This window comes from Drosophila nasuta, chromosome 2L, assembly GCF_023558535.2.
Source record: "Drosophila nasuta strain 15112-1781.00 chromosome 2L, ASM2355853v1, whole genome shotgun sequence".
NCBI classification, from domain to species: Eukaryota; Metazoa; Arthropoda; class Insecta; order Diptera; family Drosophilidae; genus Drosophila; species Drosophila nasuta.
Window position 1 is genome coordinate 10,743,509 of NC_083455.1, and position 16,907 is coordinate 10,760,415.

Below are 16,907 nucleotides of genomic sequence, written 5' to 3' on the forward strand. Positions count from 1 at the left end.
CGTATACATTATATAGTATTTATTACAGTCTTTTCAAAAACTACTGAAGTTAATCGCCCAGCTATAAATTAATCGGATTACAGGGTGTTCCACAGAAATTATTAGTAATTTTCGATAAATTGAGACAGTTGCTTTTTGTATACTAATATTTTTATTTTACAACAAAATATAAAATAATAGGTAAATTATATATATTTCTTAACCAACGAATTGTCTTATGCAGTATTATTTAGAGGTGCTGCTGGAAATGGGACTTCTAAGTTACTATTAGATTGGAATGGGACTGGTTGTAAGCGAATAAATTCAAATGGGAATGGTATTTCATGGTATTTATTGTCATACATTTGTGGAGGCAAGTCAATTGACGTGTTGTTATCAGTCACAATAATATTAAATTGCGACTCACTCTCCATGAATTTGACGGGCAGCACTTGACTCTCAGATGTAGACTGCTCCATTGAAGGGGGAGATGGTGATATAGTAGTTTTTGGGAAATCTATATGTGTGTGCTGCTTTATAGGTTGCTGCTTAATAGTCTGAAATTCGAAATCCTGTGGTGGTTCGGGCTTCTTAAAAGGACTAGACTTGTGTGATGTGTAAAATGCGGGCATGCGAGGCGGATAAAAACTTTGATAATTCTCTATGCTGGTTGTTTCTGCAATCTCAGGATTAAATTGCGCCAGCTCTTTTTCTTTAAGTTGCTTAGTGTACATGTGATCAAATTTATATGGTTCTGGATCGTGAATGTAGACGGGAACTTTACGTTCAACTTCGACTTTATATGGAACTGGAACTTTCTTTTCAACTTGAACGGGAACTTTGATCTCAACCGGATAGGGAACAGTCCTTAAGACAGGATATGGTTTTGGGACATGCACGATTTTCTCCATTACTCTCTCGACTACATACGGTTTAGGAACGTGTACTGGTTTTGGTATTTGTACGACCTTTTCAATAATCTTTTCGACGGGCACATGAACAATTTTCTCTACCGTCACATTTACAATTCTCGGCACTTGCACAATTTTTTCTACAATTTTCTCAACCGGAACATGTACGATTTTTTCAACTTTATATGGCTTTGGTACGGTTTTAATGACTTCTTTGATGTGGTTATGATGATGATGGTGATGATGGTGCTTTACTTTGATCTTAACTGGCGTTTCGTGTTTCTTGTTGCCCACGTGCTCAACACCCTCCATAATTTCCTCGTGGCTCTCGTAGTGTTCCGACGGCTGTGTCTGAGAATCTTCTGTGCTCGGCTCGTTGATGTGCTCATGTATTTCCTCAAAGGTTTCATAGATCTTTTCCTCCCTGCCTTGAACCTGTCTCTTGGCATGAACTGGTTTCGCAAAGTGGACAGTTTGTCGCTTTTTCTTCGGACGCCTTTTTCGCACTTCGTAGTAATCCTGATTCAAGCGAGAGTTTGAACCCTCGCTAAGTTCCCGATAATCAAGATGAAGTGATTGTTTTTTCAAGTCTCCATGAGTTCGGTTTCGATGATTGAGAGACGTATTCCGATCCTTAAGACTGGCATTCGATTGTCCCGCCACCGTAAGCACAAACAATGGAATGATTAAAACCGAAAACACCTGAAATAATCCTTGTAATGCCTTAGCTTAAAGATGAATTGAAAGATCCTATTATATGACTCACCCATGATGTCATATTCGATAATTTATGATTTGATGTTGATGCAGCCGATTCCTCAACAGCAATGAATTCCTTCTTTAATCGTTTGCGAATTTATAGGCTTGCAAAATCATAACATTGCATGTGTGTATTTGAAATTAATGATTTAAGTATAAAATTTACAAGAAATTATGTATTGTGTAATCAGTGGAATTCAAGTACAAAGTCAGGAAAAAGTGTTTTTCTCTTTTTTACACATCAAAGCACATGATTGCGTGTCTTTTATTTTGAACAGACATGATGCCGACTATACCCAATGTGTAAATATATATATTTTTTTATATCAATATTTTTTTGTAATAGGAGCAGCTTGTCTTCTTCTTTTAAGCATATTTATCTTCATTAATCAGGCACGCTTGGATGCGATTTGATGCAATTTCTTTTCGACTCAATTCCGGACATAACACTTGCCAAAGAAAAAAGAAAAATTTAATGAATATATTTCTGGTTTTTGCTTGCAAAGTTTCTGAAAAATAAACCACACAACATTGCCTGATGTAATTTTATTGAATATTTTAAATACGATAGTTTTTTTGTGTTATAACTGATTTGTTTAAATAGAAAAAGTAAAAACACAGTGAATTACTCTTTTGCCATACAGAGATCTATTTACTTATATTCTTCATAAGGCTCTTAAATCACAATCGTATCTTGTTTATTTCTCCATAGCCCAATTTTTTGTTCACATCTTTGAAAATCTTCACAATTAAGCGAATTCACCATATCCTCACGAAGCTTTAACATAAACATTATTGTTACACAAACATATGCAATTGTAGGATAAAATCTGAAAATCCATACTTTAAAAACTAGAAATGTTATATTATTTGCAAATATGTTGAGCGGTAAAAAAGTAGTTTGTTCTTAAATACCCAAAAGCAACTCAAAACGGAATTATCACCTGCTATTTGTTGTCCAAAATGAAGTTTAGAAACTTGTAATAAACAGTCAAAAGGCCTTAATTATTATCGATATTTTATTTATGTAGTATTTTTTAGCATGTACAAGATGAATTTTGTTCAGGAACAAGCTCGGAAGCCCACACATCTTGTGGCCAACCAGTACGACCCTTTGTCAGTAAACTAGCATTCTGAAAAGATAAAATATATATACATTATTTAATGAGCCTGACAGGTATTGCGTAGTCGAGCAATTTCCGATTCGTCTATCGGATTTTTAGGGTAAGCGGCGTGTATTTTTCAAAATGTAAAATAAACAAATACTTTTAGTTCTATATAACAATTGTATATATTCTACAGATACTTTCACATAAGATACAAATTATGTATTAGTCGTGTACTCGTACTACAAATACATTTGTCGGTCCGTAAACACGAGAATTGTTTATCTATTTTATGGAAAACACACCCAACATTTGATTATCTTGTTGTGCTGAGAGTGTCATTTAGCTTTGAAATTTAGTTGCTAACTGTTTCAGAATGTAAACTATTGAGTTTGTATACAAAACGAGATATAAATGCATGGGAGTTAATTCAAATTACCAAGGTCGCCGAAGAAGAGGATACGATTTATTATTGCTACATCCGTCGGAAGAAACGCATCTCTTAAGAGTTTTTTCCTATTCAAGTCATTGTGCGTTCTATAACTTTGTACCCATAAGAGAAGTAACTGACAGATAGATAATAATGGCATCTCCGATCCCATAAAGTATATATATTCTTGATCAGCGTCAACAGTCGAGACGATAATGCCATGGCCATCTACATATACGCTTGTCTCTTTGTCCGTAAAAACACATTGTTCTCAAAGACTACAGTAAAAAGATTTACATTTCTCTCCAATTTCTTTTACTAGTTACTGTTGCACGCAGGTGTAGTTTATTTTACATATTTGCCACGTCCACTTCCGCCCCTTAAATCGACAAAACAGAATAGCAAGCATAATTGTAAGCATCCGATATAAATCATATAATTATTCGAGAAAAAATTTTAAATTGCAAAATGAAGTCGGGTCAAAGTTGCTTTGGGTGACAATATTGTATATTTTGTACTTTACTGTCTATGTTGAACGTAAACACAGCTGTATATTTAAAACTCGGTATATTTTAGAATTTTTTTTGGATCGACTGTGGCTTTGTAACTTATTTTTCGCTGAAAATATTGAATTCCAAAAAAATATTTAAAATAAAATTATCAAACAATGATCGTCACATCTCAGTTTGTCAGACTTTCTTTTCTACCTTATTTTTAATATTCACTCTCTGCAAAACTTATTTATATAAAAAGTGCAAGTTTTTTTCATAACAATCCTGTAAAACTTATTTCGATTATACAGGATATCATTTATAATAGAAATAAATAAACAAACTTTACGATTTGTGAACAAAAGTAATCCGTGAATAAAGAAATATATGAATAGAAATAGAGTCTATAATGTTTTTCCTTTGATGATTTTTAGTGTTGTTCAATTTCACGTGTTTTCATTTACGTCAAGTAGAATAGAATTTACTTAAAAACGAAACAAATTGACACAGAATCATTAAAAGGGAGATCGATGGGAGGGGAACTTTTTTCCTTTCAGAAATAAACATTATTTTTCTGTTTACAAGAAAGCACTTGACTCCCGATGCATGGACTCTGTATGTATGTATTTTTATGTCTACAAATCAATGAGCATTTAAAGAGTTTTAAATATACCTACATATATGAGAAATGCCTAATAAACTAATTGGGTAATACTCTTTGCTATTTTTGTATAAAGCTTATCAAAGATTATGAATAGGTAAAAATAATCTGAAACCAGACTTTTCCATTTATAGCAATCAAAAAGTAATAGGGGTCATTAATCTATTTGGTAATTAATTATACATATAATATTTACATATATATATATGTAGTATTAATAAAATATTTAATCTATTTAATCTAACTCACAATTTAACAAAAAAAAATATGCATTTGTGTTTACCAAAATCCACAACATTATGTAGATTACATTTGTTTTCAACATTAAGTGGATTTTGGCCCCTCCATGCATACAAATAAATTGCGGACACTTGACTATTTAATTGAGATATCTTGCAACTTCAACTCCCACCCTCGACGTCAAAGAGTACATTTATTTATGTTTGTGATTGAGCCATGTGAAAAGATTGTCGAACACCCGGTCTATAAAAGACTTCTAATGGATTGGGGTGTTGGGAATTTTACGATTACCAGTCTGCACGTGCGTCCAAAATTGTTAAGCATTAGGTCGAACAATTACAAGTGCTTGGCACTTTGGAAAAACACGATGTTACTCATTTCAGAGTTACCATAAAGTGCTATTGTTAATCTATCTGTAGATTATGGGCATTTCCATTTTAAGGAGTTATCCTTGTTTGACAGTTTTTTACTGTGTCAGACTAATTTCAAAAATCTTTTCTGTTCTTTTCTTAAGCAAGAAAGGTCAAGAGACATGTTTGCTCCCTTTGTGATATATCCAGCACATTGTGAGTTTATACGTCGATTTGTTTATATGGATCTTCCTTACCTCATTTCTTTGTTTTCTTTCGTTGTAAACTTTCCGATTCGACAGCTTTAAATCTGCTTGGAATCCACTTTTCGGATCCTGATCACCATCTAAAACGTCCACTAAGTAATTTATATACAATATGGCCAATTTTAATGTTTTAATCTGAAAAAATGGGAACGAATAAGTATTTTGATGTCGAGGATTTTTATATTAATTTTACTAAATAAATTTCTTTTTATCGACTAACTTAAATATTAGCGCTTAGCCTCGATAACAACTCGTGAAGGCTTAAGTGTAAACATTGAATAATTTTTTAATAGGAAGCTCCTTCAGAAAGTTCATTCGGATCAAATACAATTAAGAAAATTTCCAAAAAAAATATATTGTTTACCTTTTGCTGGTTTATTTTAACGAAATGAACTCTGGAAATATTTTCATTACTATTCGCACATTCCTATTATTTCAAATTTAACGTTGTTAAGTTGTTAACGGCAAAGAGTGAATTTATATTCCATGTCATAACGTTTAAATGTAATTTATATGCATTTTCAGACAAATTCTTATAAAACATTCTTGAATAAGGTATTCAGCTTTGGAAAAAAATGAAATAAGTCAAAAAGTTAGTTGTATTACCAAAATTAAAATGATCTTTATAGACTTTATCCACTTTGAATACGTTTAAATATCTCCTACAACATTATGGAGTTTCTACTATGCTTTTCGAAAGATTCCAGATGTGTCAAATGTACTGGACAAAAATTAAATAAACTGTTTACCGTTGCTTATCACTTACTTTAGATAATTTTGTGTCTGAAGGAACATTGGGAATTTTTCCGCGCAGTTTGTAGAAAGCACTGTTAATGCTTTGCGTTCTCCTGCGTTCTTTTTTATTTGCCGTGTTGCGTTTTTTTATTGTTCTCACAGCCGTATTTGGAATGAAACAATGATTGTTAATGGGCGCGTATATATCGTCGGGAACTTTCTTCTCTGAATCTGCAAGGAAACGGAGAGTAAAGCAAAAACAAATTTTATAATATAAATTTGATTGAGGTTAAATTAATTTACGCCTATAATTAACAGATATTTTAACGTACATATATTATTATTCTTGAAATTGATTTGAAATGGAAATTAAATATTTGTTAAACTTCAAATCAATATAATAATTCCAAGGCTTTTACGAATATTTTGAAAATGTCAAGAGTTATAGAAACTTTCAACTTTAGAAAAATAATAATATTAATGTTACAATCTAAGACTTTCACCTACAATTTAATCCATTAATATCCACAATTGAATTGTTCGAATAACTGGCATTATAATAAAACGTATTTGGTTCGGGGCACACAACACTTGTCGTATATTTCGACATTTCACACTCTAGAGCCAGCGCACTTTTCAGTTGGCTCTTTTATACCCGTAAAAATATATTTCTATATGTATACCATATATCTAGAAAATGGCTGATAATTGTCGGATTGCACTTAAAAAAGATTACCGCGATTTACAATGCATCATGGGAGCATTTATCTTGGCACCGCTTGGATACTAACTAAATTCAAATTGCAGACGCACAATTTCAGATCAATCGATGTTCTATGAGTATCCTAAAATGTAACCAAAAAACACCCCCAGAAAATAGATGCAGCCAATGGGACACTCTGTTGTATCATGCGACCAATAGCAGGCTGTGGTGAAAATAGTTCATGGTGAAAATAGTACAAGTTCAACAAAGCGGTCATGCAGACACAACAATTTACCACATTGCCCTCTACACTTGTACCAAATTTGTATATGTATAGTATGTGGGTGTATATTTGTAATATTGTACTGCAAGCAAGAGAAATTATAATTTTGATACATTCTTTTATCCATTAACTAGATTAAAAAGAAGGTCGAAATGTGGCTCTGCTCAAGCCGCAGAGCTCTAAGTTTCGCAGACAAAATAAAATTAAAAGCAAATTGGCGTAAAACATATTTAATTATAAGTACTTATGAAAATTGTATGTATCATTCATTCTCAATCCGTGTATATTTCTATTACTAGAATTAAAATGTGAAAAAGAAAACAATAGAATAATTTAAGCAAGCATTTTATTAACAATAAATAGAAAGTTATTCTAGGAACAAGTAACAAAAAAGACCCTTAAAGCTGCCTAAGTGAAAACCTGTTTGTAATATTGCACATTTTATTATCTGCATCTTATGGGATTAATAGGAACCTAATAAATGTGATGATTTTACATACACATACATATATAATATATACTAGGTCATCCCGTTGTCGATGAGCCAATTACGGCAACTACAAAGTACTATTTATATTTATTCGAAACAAAAATACAAACTGATCCCGTTTTGAAAAGTACACTTTCAAAAAGGTTCTTTCGTAAATTTTTCCCATTTACGTTTAAAATAGCTTCAAAATAAATATTATTATTAATTTCGTCTTGCTGGGATTTCGTACATATTTGTGTACAAATATTAATAATACATCACAAATGTAAATATTGTGATTGAAAACAATGACCGTTGACACCGTAATCAATTCGTAATTCATAAGCCGAGAACCCAGTTGCAAATTCAGCTTTTGCGTTTGCTACATTAAGAGCGTGTTGCTGATATGCGGAGTCTTCGCTCACAAGATTTCCGACTGGGTAGCGTTCATACTAAGATGCGTACGATTGTGTAGTGTGCGAGTGTGTGTGAGTAGAATACTGTCAATTTTCACGCTGACCGCGCTCTCTTCTAGCCGGCCCTGGGCATAAACTTGATTCGGAGCTTCAATTCAGTTGATAGTCGGCGGTTGGAAGCATCAAAAAGCTCTCACTTCAAGTTGAATACCAACGGAATATACGATCAGTACAATTTTTAAGACATAGCGCAACAGATCGTGGAACTTCCGCTGGTAAAAAATACGAAATAAACAATAGTAAGTGAAATAATAAATTTATTTACATATAGATGCTCATAAATATGTACATACATACATATATATGGGCTTAATTGTGATTAGCGAGTAAATGGTAATGTGAGAGTGATTACGCAGGTCATTTTGGGGATTTTTTACGTACACATTTGTCAATACTATATGTACGTGTGTTTAAATATTAAATCGATGTATAATATATGTATGTACGTGTGTATGCATACACACACATGCACACTTGCTAAAGTGACTTCTAGGGGCAAACAGGTTTGTTTTATTGGCAACAAACACACACTCATACATACATGGACCATAAATATTCAGCCGATATATTGTGTATACGGGGAGATACAGATATTTATATATAAGCGGATATTATTTTAATTATAAAGCAATGTTGCAACATTTTGCCAAAAAAGTGCACCATTAATTAATTCACTTAAATACCTGTATACTTAATATATTAACTACAAATTTACATTAAGATTGAGAAATTTCAATTGAACACACATACATATGCATACTCTTTGAGAAATTCCCACAAGCATACTTTCGTATGCGTCATTGGCGAAATCCTTGTGTGTGTCGATAAATGCAATGAACTCGATAATATCTTTGTACATACAGATGTACATACATATGTATGTATTAAACGGTCACCTTTGAAATTAATTTTGTTTTTTAGGACATCTGATGATGGACTTAAAGTGTTTTGTATTGTGTCTTTTGGCATATACCTGCTACGCACAGGACACATCGTTGGACGCTCTAATTGCTGATATTTTTAAAACCGATCCAAACTCATTCAGTTCGACTAGCCCCCTTCCAATCCTTTCCTCAACCTCAGTAATTCCTGACACTGCTAAACAAAGTGATGAATATGAGTCCTGTGGCTACCAAAAAGAATGTGTACCTCGCTGGTTATGCTCAAACGACACCATAAATACAAGTGGCGAAAATATAATCGATATTCGCATTGACACAGAGTCACCATGCAAAGGATATTTCAATAAATGCTGTGATCTTCCCAACAAGGTAACGTTGAATTTTCATATCTTCATTATGGTGTTTCTAATCGAATTCTCTTATTCCTGTAGATAGATAAAAAGGACGAACCCATTAATCCTGTTATCACAAATAAGGGCTGCGGTTACCGTAATCCCAATGGCATTACTTTTAAAATAACTGGTGCCTTGGATCAAGAGGCTGAGTTCGCTGAATTTCCCTGGATGGTTGCCGTTTTACGTGAAGAGTCGCAACTTAACCTGTACGAGTGTGGAGGTGCAATCATAACACCTGATGTTATTCTGACTGCAGCTCACTGCGTTTACAACAAGGACGCCCAATCTCTCATTGGTATAATTGGCTGCCTTAGATTTTTGCATTTTTTAAAATTTATTATTTTAAATTTTAGTGCGAGCTGGTGAGTGGGATACACAAACCAAAGAGGAGCCGATTCCACATGAAGATCGTTATGTCAAAGAAATTATCTACCACGAACAATTTAATAAGGGATCGCTTTATAATGACGTCGCTCTACTCTTTCTCGAAAGTCCTTTAGAATTCAAAGCAAGCATTCAGCCCGTATGTCTTCCAAATGTAGGGGAACAATTCGACTTGGAGCGTTGTTTTGCCACAGGGTGGGGCAAAAATAAGTTTGGCAAAGATGGTGAATATCAAGTAATTCTGAAGAAAATCGATCTTCCTACTGTTGCACATGAAAAGTGTCAAACCAACTTGCGCTCAACACGCCTGGGAAAGCATTTCATATTGCACGATAGTTTTATATGCGCTGGTGGCGAAAAGGATCGCGATACATGCAAGGGCGATGGTGGTTCACCCTTAGTCTGCCCTATTAAGGGTCAACCAAACCGCTTTAAATCCGCTGGTTTAGTTGCCTGGGGCATTGGATGTGGAGAAGAAAATGTACCCGGTGTTTATGCAAGTGTTTCTTACTTGCGACCATGGATAGACCAAAAACTTAGCCTAAGGCAGATTGATACAAAATATTTCACTCCCTGATCAAAAAATGTAATACCTGTTGAAAAAACAGCTGTTCAATAGTAACTACGGGAACAAAATAAAACCTAATATTGTTTACAAAATTTATATGTACTGAAAAAGTAAAAATTTATTGAAATTATAATTGAAAATTTACATTAAAAATGGAGGAAAAAGAAGACCAGATCATATAAACTTATATATGTATGTACATAGATCTGAAAGGAAGAAAGAAAAAATTATTGATGGTCAATGATTTCAATTACACTAATAATTCACAAATTATCGAAGAATTTTTGTAAATGGGTTTTAATTTATTGATAATAAGTTCTATGCTGGAAACAATGACAATATTTAGGTTCGGTGGACGTGTTTAAAAATTATGCGGATAATCTAGTTTTAGAATTTGGCTAACAGTATTTATGTTTGATATAAAGGCAATGTATCAATTGAAGAACTATCGAACTGACGTGGTATACAACTCTGAGACGTACGAAGTGTGATTATAAATAGTATATTAGGTGTGATTATTAACAGTATAGTAGTATATTGTATATTTTTGGTATTAAAATAATAAAAATAAAAGTGTGTTCTTGGTATATTCACCTGCATTCGTACAATAAATGCCGTTTTCCAACAATTGAAATTAGTTCATGGAGGAAAAAAAATTTCAAATGTTTATAAAATATTGGGTTTAGGAAATCTGGTGAACCATACAAGGTGCATTTCTCAAAAATGGTCCAATTCTGAGCAAAGTATAACTAACAATCCAGTAATTGTGAAAGACGGTATATTTGGTATATTTTTCGACATAAAATGGAATGTTTTAAAATCCGATTTGTGGTCACCCTGATGACGCACGAAGAGAACAAAGATGGCGTTCACGACGATGGCTACTACACGAACAAAGCCAGCAGAACACTAAATATAAAAGTTGTAAATTGTAGTGAAAACATTGTTGAAAAAGTGCAAATCAAGCTAAAAAGGCAAACGAAAATTGTTGTACCATGTGTAAACTAAAAAAGGGTTACGCAAACTAACCATTTGCCCATTGCTGTGGAAGTTTTGTGTAATTCAAAACATATACATACATATGTATGTAGTTTGTGTTTCGTGGTCAAAAAGAATATACAAAAATCCGATCCACACCTTTTATCACAACTTTAGAAGGTACGGTTTTGCTGCTATTTGTGACAAAGTAAACATCATCTATATTGCTGCCACCAAACAACAACTATAACAAAAAACTAAAAGAAAGAACTAGTTTGCATTTTGTGCAAAGTGAGTATACCAATCAAACCAGTGAATGAAACTCTCCAATTACCTGAGACTTCTTGAAAATAATCTTCATATGTACAAACACACACACAAATCATTTATGTGCTATACAAAGACATTGTGTGTATCAATTTTAAATTAAAAAATTTAAATTAAAATAATGCTTTTATAGACATTTGCATATGTATAAATAGTAATATGAATAATAACAAGGTGAATGAATTTTGAACACCCCACATTAATATAAACATTCAACATTATTTCGGGTGCACGCTCATCGAATCGTACATAAATAATTCAATCTATGTCTTTGTAATTCATAAGTTTTTTCATTTTATTTTTTTTCTAAGAGTGTGTGTGTTTATGTTTTGTATCTGCATCTCCGTGTGTACTTCGTGCATTCAAATACATATGCACATGCCTGTGTGTGTGTATGTGTATGTACACCACGTACATGCACACTAACGCAATTACATATGATCCCGTCGTCGTCGATGTTGTTGCTGTTGCTTCTGTTCACTTCTCTACATACGTAACAAGTAAAAGTGGTCTCTTCATCAGTGTGCTCAACTATTAAATACTCTGTCTAACGCACAAACATATGTGTGCTAAATATCCGCATATTGGTATCGAGTATAACAAAGTCTGTAGAGTTTGAGCATGGAGAGGTAGTCTGGTGCACACACAATTAAAAGTACATAGACTTACACTTACAGTCAGGCAAACACACATGCACCTTGTAAGCATGCTGCATAGCGGCATCAAAGAATGTTCGTTCCTATGATGAATACATACATGTGATAAATAGGACCATTAAAATCTAGGTTAAATGTTTACTAAATTCCATTAGTTTGGGTAATTTTCGAATAAATAAAAAAATATTTCTTTTAGTCTTGCAGTGTTACCAAGCCTTATTTTTATAAAAAATCCAAAATACAATTCAGCTATAACACATTTCTCATATCTCTACTCACCGAAATTTCGAAAAAGAGAATATCACCTGTTGAAGCCGTTCGCATTTCCTATATTTTTTTACTTAGCTCAAGAATTCGCGAGAATTGTTTGTGTTATCTAGAAACGTTGGCGCCTACAGCATTGATAACAGTACCTATGACTCTATGAGCAGAGCTGTGATGGTGATCGTATACAGTGAATACTTGATATAGTGAACTAATATAAATCAATTCTGAGTTGGATCCCTCTAAAATTTTATTTGTTCTTAACAAATTTATGAGTTGATATAAAATTATTTAAAAAACAAATTTATTTAAGCACAAACTTGCTAAAATAGTTAAAATAAATACATTGTATTTCAATTATTTAAAAATGAGTTCTACAGTATCTATTTGAAAATAGAAGATTGCATTTTGAAATCTATGTGCCAAGAGTAATAAGTTATTTATTTCTGTAAAACTAATGACAATTTTTCATTATCTTTTCAGATTTAGTATCCACCATCTGCCGTCCACAAATCTGAGGTAAAATGGCGACTAGCGACGATGAACCGATGCACTTGTATGAAGTGTTTCAAAACTGTTTTAACAAGATAGCAAATAAGCAACCGTCGGGCAATGTGGGGACCGAACGAGGTGGCGGCTATCACTCACCATATGGAGGCCTTGCTGTGGAAAATGGAATGTACTCAAGCGATTTCAATTCCATTCATTCCGATGGCGTTGGCGGTGGCGGCGGACCTCCAAGCAACAATCGATTCGCCAATGTGTCGACGGTTGATCAGTATTTCGATTCGGGTGCAACTAGCAGCGCTGGATGGTATCAATCCCAAATGAACAGCGGACCGACACCCAACTATATGAATCAGACAACTTATCAAAACAACACTCCAATATCTGCACACAATTTGGACCACCAACAACAACAAGTGCTTAATGCTGCCAATGATGGCACGAGTATTGGTCTCCAAATGGGCGGCGTTGGTGAGAGTGGAGGTCACCTGGGTATGCATAGTCCGGCAGCGACATCGCTCCCGCCAATGAGCTCATTCCGTGGCGGTGGTTCCGGCAGCATACCAAACATTGTTGGCGGCCCAGCACCGACAGTGTTATCGCCGGCCGTCTACAACTCGCCACAACACAATCACAATCAACAAGCAACAGTACAGCAACAAGCACAGCACAGTTCATTAGCGTCTGCGGGTCAACTCGGTCACCATTCCCTTAATCATCATAACCCGCTACCTCATGCACATTCCCATCACAATCAGCAACTAAGTCCTGCAGTGCAGAGCGCGGACGGCTTCGGTGGTGGCGGCCCCAATGCAAAAGTCGGTGTCGGTGTCGGAGCTGGTAATTCTTCGGCAACGTCATTGCGACAGCAAATCTATATGTCGGCTGCAGCCGTGGCCGATCAGAGTATTAGTAGTTTCAGTTCAAATCCATCAACGCCCGTCAATTCACCGCCACCATTAACGCAGTCTGGAGTTGGAGTTGGTGGCGATGCAGCCTCTGTGTCTGGCAATACAGGTGGCTGGAGTCATACGGTCTTAAATAGCGGTGCCAGCTCGAGCTATGCTAGCGATATGGTAGTGCCAGTAACTAGTTTACATACCATGGCATCGGTGTTTCAAGGTGCACGCATGGAGGAGCGTCTTGATGATGCTCTGAACGTGCTACGAAACCATTGCGAGCCTGAAATTTTGGCAAGTGTGAATAGCACATTGAATGCATTGGACAATGCTGAAACGTTATCTTCCTTCGTGGCCAATTCCCCAACGTCCCACGTCCTTGGCGGTGCCAGTTCGGCTGGCAATGGCTCGCTTGGTGGTGCTGGAGGACCCAATTCATCAAGTACACTGTCCCACGATGTGCTTTCAAGTGCGTCGGCTGGCGGATCGGGTTTGACGAACATTAAAATTGAACGTGGTGGATCGACGTCAATAACAACGTCCGGCTCGAAGCCAACAAAGAAACGAAAGGAGCAAAGTGGAATGAGCAATGCCGGCGTCTCAACCACATCCAATCTTTCGAGTCTGGACATTTCGGATACGAAACCAACCAGTTCTGTGGAGCCCTCAAATGCCAATCAACTGCAACAGCTTGCTGCGCAGGGAGCTGCAAAGGCTGCGAAACGACCGCGACGATACTGTTCGTCCGCCGACGATGATGACGATGCCGAGCCGGCTGTTAAGGCAATACGCGAAAAGGAACGACGTCAGGCAAATAATGCACGCGAACGCATTCGTATACGTGATATTAATGAGGCTTTGAAAGAATTGGGACGTATGTGTATGACACACCTGAAATCAGATAAACCTCAAACGAAACTCGGCATTCTGAACATGGCTGTGGAGGTGATTATGACGCTAGAGCAACAGGTACGCGAACGCAATCTGAATCCAAAGGCTGCATGCTTGAAACGACGTGAAGAAGAGAAGGCAGAGGACGGGCCCAAAATGGTTGGTGTGCAACACCATATGATACCACAACAACAGCAACAGCAGCCATCCGTGAGCAGCGTCGTCGGCGCAAACAGCTATCATAGTCAGCCTTCACAACTTGTGCCAGCGACGTCGCAGACGCTAAGTAGCATGGCCTTACCTACCAATCAGGCTAGCAGCGTATTGCCGCCACATTTGCAGCAACAGATTGGACAGCATCCACAGCAATAGCAAGCAGTCAGCAGCGATGATCTAAAGGCATCACCATCTTCCATTACAACAGCAGCAACAACAACAGCAACAGTAACTCAATTGATGCATGGCTCGACGGCAAAGTACTCAACCAGCTTCGAGCTAGAGCAACAGTTATTAAGCAATTTTTTCAGACGTCATGCCGCTAACAACAATCCCGAGGCAATACCAATACCCCCCTTGCAACATCATCCCTTTTAGCCTATTTTTATATATGTCGATTATTTTTTTATTGCGCTCTTCAAGAATATAATATATAGGGCTGCAAACCTCAAATGTTTTAACAAGGGTTCAGCTCGTGACACGTTTTTAAGAGCTCATGAAGCCAAGATTTTAACTCGAACATCAGTTCACTTTTAAAATGTTTTCAACTATTTATTCAATTTTCAAAATGATTCCAAACTCATATTCTCAACATATTTTACAATTTCATTGTTAATTCAAGTGCTTTATATGAGTTATATTTTTGCGTCAGTGTAATATCTTTTTATATACCTGAGTTAAAGTTCCACAACAAAGGTTCTTTGTACTTGCAAACCAAACTTTCTTTTAATAAGGTTTGCAGCCCTTATACAATATACATATATGCGAATATGCAGTTTTGATCAACTATATCAATTGTATATACTTGTTTTTAATCATTTTTCGACGGAGCAAACATCATTTCCGATTATTAAGAATGAATTTTTGATCCCCATAATATATACAAAATTGTATAATATTATGTGGATTTTACATCATTTAAAGCGATGTCGCCATGTAGCCATCTTTTCATGCATACATAATTATATAATTAGCTCTAAGTAGGTTTATTTACAAGCAACACAAAAATGAAAAGAAATCTATATAAAAAAAAAAACATGAAAATTTCACACAAACCCCATTTCATACATACAAAATTTCTTGTATTCCCCCATATCTTTAGGACTCTATACATAAGAAGTATATGCATATTCATTTTTCTTAATCGTGTTAAATGCTCGCATGTAATTAAAACAAACAAACAACAAATAAATAACATAATGCAACCGAGTACTTACAATAAGTATTAGAAGGAAGTAATCGTTAAATAAGATTAAAAGGTAATTGTTAAAATTAAATGTAAGCTTTCAAAAAAATCAAGAAAATAACAAAAAAAAAAACCAATAAAAAAATTTTAAAACGGTTATCAATTATATAATATATATAATACGCTAGAGTAGGTTAACATTAAACGGAATTTATAATGCAATTTTATGTGGGCAGCGTTGTAAGTTTCACCCCAACATAGGAAATGATTATATTGGACAGCTGAGAAAAATCGTTTATAATGTCAAGAGCTGCCAAATGCGATATGTATGATGATCCAATGCTGCTTAGATAGCTAAAACGCAAAACATTAATTGTTCGACGATATTCAAAAAAAAAAAGCATTCATGGTATGCTATGTATATTTCGTAATCGTACGTGAAATATTTACTTTAATTCTTTATAAATTTCATTTATTATCACTATGTTATTAAGTAGTAATATCATAATATGTTACGCCTGATAACATATATATATACATATATAGCTTGTTAATGGTGAAAAGCATTTTTTGCAAAATTGTATTTAGTTTTTCTTTATTCATACATAATTGCTCAAACATTTCAATTATAAATTGTATAAATATATGTATGTGTTTTTTAGTAAACAATGGTTGCCACGCCGATGATGAATAAATGAGGCAAAACATAACTTATATATTCATATATAATTCATCTTTTAGCTTTCTGACTCCGGCATGATTCGAAACACCCTGGGCTTCCCATCGATTCCATAGTTGATACTAGAAGGCAAATTTGTTGCGTTAGATCTTTTCTCATGTGTTGTTAGATATTCAAATCTAAAGGAGATTCGATT

At 34.9% G+C, this 16,907-nt stretch overlaps 4 protein-coding genes and 1 long non-coding RNA gene across 8 annotated transcripts; 3 read left to right on the plus strand and 2 right to left on the minus strand.

Annotated features, from left to right (window-relative positions):
* Position 1: 1 nt before the first annotated feature.
* LOC132785238 (uncharacterized) lies at positions 2–7,210 on the plus strand. 2 transcript variants are annotated; one of them, XR_009632304.1, is made up of 3 exons: positions 2–180; positions 6,736–6,971; positions 7,049–7,210. It is a non-coding gene; the product is annotated as an uncharacterized LOC132785238 (long non-coding RNA). The 2 variants fall into 2 exon arrangements; XR_009632305.1 differs by having other exon boundaries at positions 6,736–6,967.
* LOC132785176 (titin) lies at positions 127–1,720 on the minus strand. The gene is made up of 2 exons (XM_060791170.1): positions 1,657–1,720; positions 127–1,592 (listed from the first exon to the last, which is right to left on the minus strand). The coding sequence occupies exons 1-2, from the start codon at positions 1,666–1,668 to the stop codon at positions 216–218; spliced, it is 1,389 nt and encodes a 462-aa protein (XP_060647153.1). The 5' UTR covers positions 1,669–1,720; the 3' UTR covers positions 127–215.
* LOC132785224 (heart- and neural crest derivatives-expressed protein 2) lies at positions 2,609–6,693 on the minus strand. 2 transcript variants are annotated; one of them, XM_060791221.1, is made up of 4 exons: positions 6,436–6,693; positions 5,960–6,159; positions 5,185–5,328; positions 2,609–2,782 (listed from the first exon to the last, which is right to left on the minus strand). In XM_060791221.1, exons 1-4 carry the CDS (start codon positions 6,536–6,538, stop codon positions 2,687–2,689), a joined length of 543 nt encoding a protein of 180 aa, XP_060647204.1. In that variant the 5' UTR covers positions 6,539–6,693; the 3' UTR covers positions 2,609–2,686. The 2 variants fall into 2 exon arrangements, 1 of the variants encoding a protein (XP_060647204.1); XR_009632303.1 differs by lacking the exons at positions 2,609–2,782; positions 5,185–5,328; positions 6,436–6,693 and adding an exon at positions 6,261–6,417 and having other exon boundaries at positions 6,069–6,159.
* Positions 7,211–7,959: 749 nt separating the features above from the next.
* LOC132783684 (phenoloxidase-activating factor 2) lies at positions 7,960–10,204 on the plus strand. 2 transcript variants are annotated; one of them, XM_060789011.1, is made up of 4 exons: positions 7,960–8,098; positions 8,781–9,130; positions 9,193–9,451; positions 9,510–10,204. In XM_060789011.1, the coding sequence occupies exons 2-4, from the start codon at positions 8,789–8,791 to the stop codon at positions 10,115–10,117; spliced, it is 1,209 nt and encodes a 402-aa protein (XP_060644994.1). In that variant the 5' UTR covers positions 7,960–8,098; positions 8,781–8,788; the 3' UTR covers positions 10,118–10,204. The 2 variants fall into 2 exon arrangements, with proteins under 2 accessions (XP_060644994.1, XP_060644995.1); XM_060789012.1 differs by having other exon boundaries at positions 7,970–8,074.
* Positions 10,205–10,959: 755 nt separating this feature from the next.
* LOC132783681 (protein daughterless) lies at positions 10,960–16,456 on the plus strand. Its single transcript, XM_060789009.1, has 2 exons — positions 10,960–11,377; positions 12,817–16,456. The coding sequence occupies exon 2, from the start codon at positions 12,858–12,860 to the stop codon at positions 15,000–15,002; it is 2,145 nt and encodes a 714-aa protein (XP_060644992.1). The 5' UTR covers positions 10,960–11,377; positions 12,817–12,857; the 3' UTR covers positions 15,003–16,456.
* The last annotated feature ends 451 nt before the right edge of the window (positions 16,457–16,907 follow it).

Excerpts from the sequence above, each read along its gene's own strand:
- LOC132783684 (XM_060789011.1), top strand. The coding sequence starts at position 8,789 with ATGATGGACTTAAAGTGTTTTGTATTGTGTCTTTTGGCATATACCTGC. Across the intron at positions 9,131-9,192 it reads GCTGTGATCTTCCCAACAAG|ATAGATAAAAAGGACGAACC; the intron begins GTAACGTTGAAT and ends TTATTCCTGTAG. Across the intron at positions 9,452-9,509 it reads GGACGCCCAATCTCTCATTG|TGCGAGCTGGTGAGTGGGAT; the intron begins GTATAATTGGCT and ends TTTAAATTTTAG.
- LOC132785224 (XM_060791221.1), bottom strand. The coding sequence starts at position 6,538 with ATGTCGAAATATACGACAAGTGTTGTGTGCCCCGAACCAAATACGTTT. Across the intron at positions 6,160-6,435 it reads GGATATTAATGGATTAAATT|ATTCAGAGAAGAAAGTTCCC; the intron begins GTAGGTGAAAGT and ends GTTTCCTTGCAG. Across the intron at positions 5,329-5,959 it reads CAGACACAAAATTATCTAAA|ATTAAAACATTAAAATTGGC; the intron begins GTAAGTGATAAG and ends CCATTTTTTCAG.
- LOC132783681 (XM_060789009.1), top strand. The coding sequence starts at position 12,858 with ATGGCGACTAGCGACGATGAACCGATGCACTTGTATGAAGTGTTTCAA.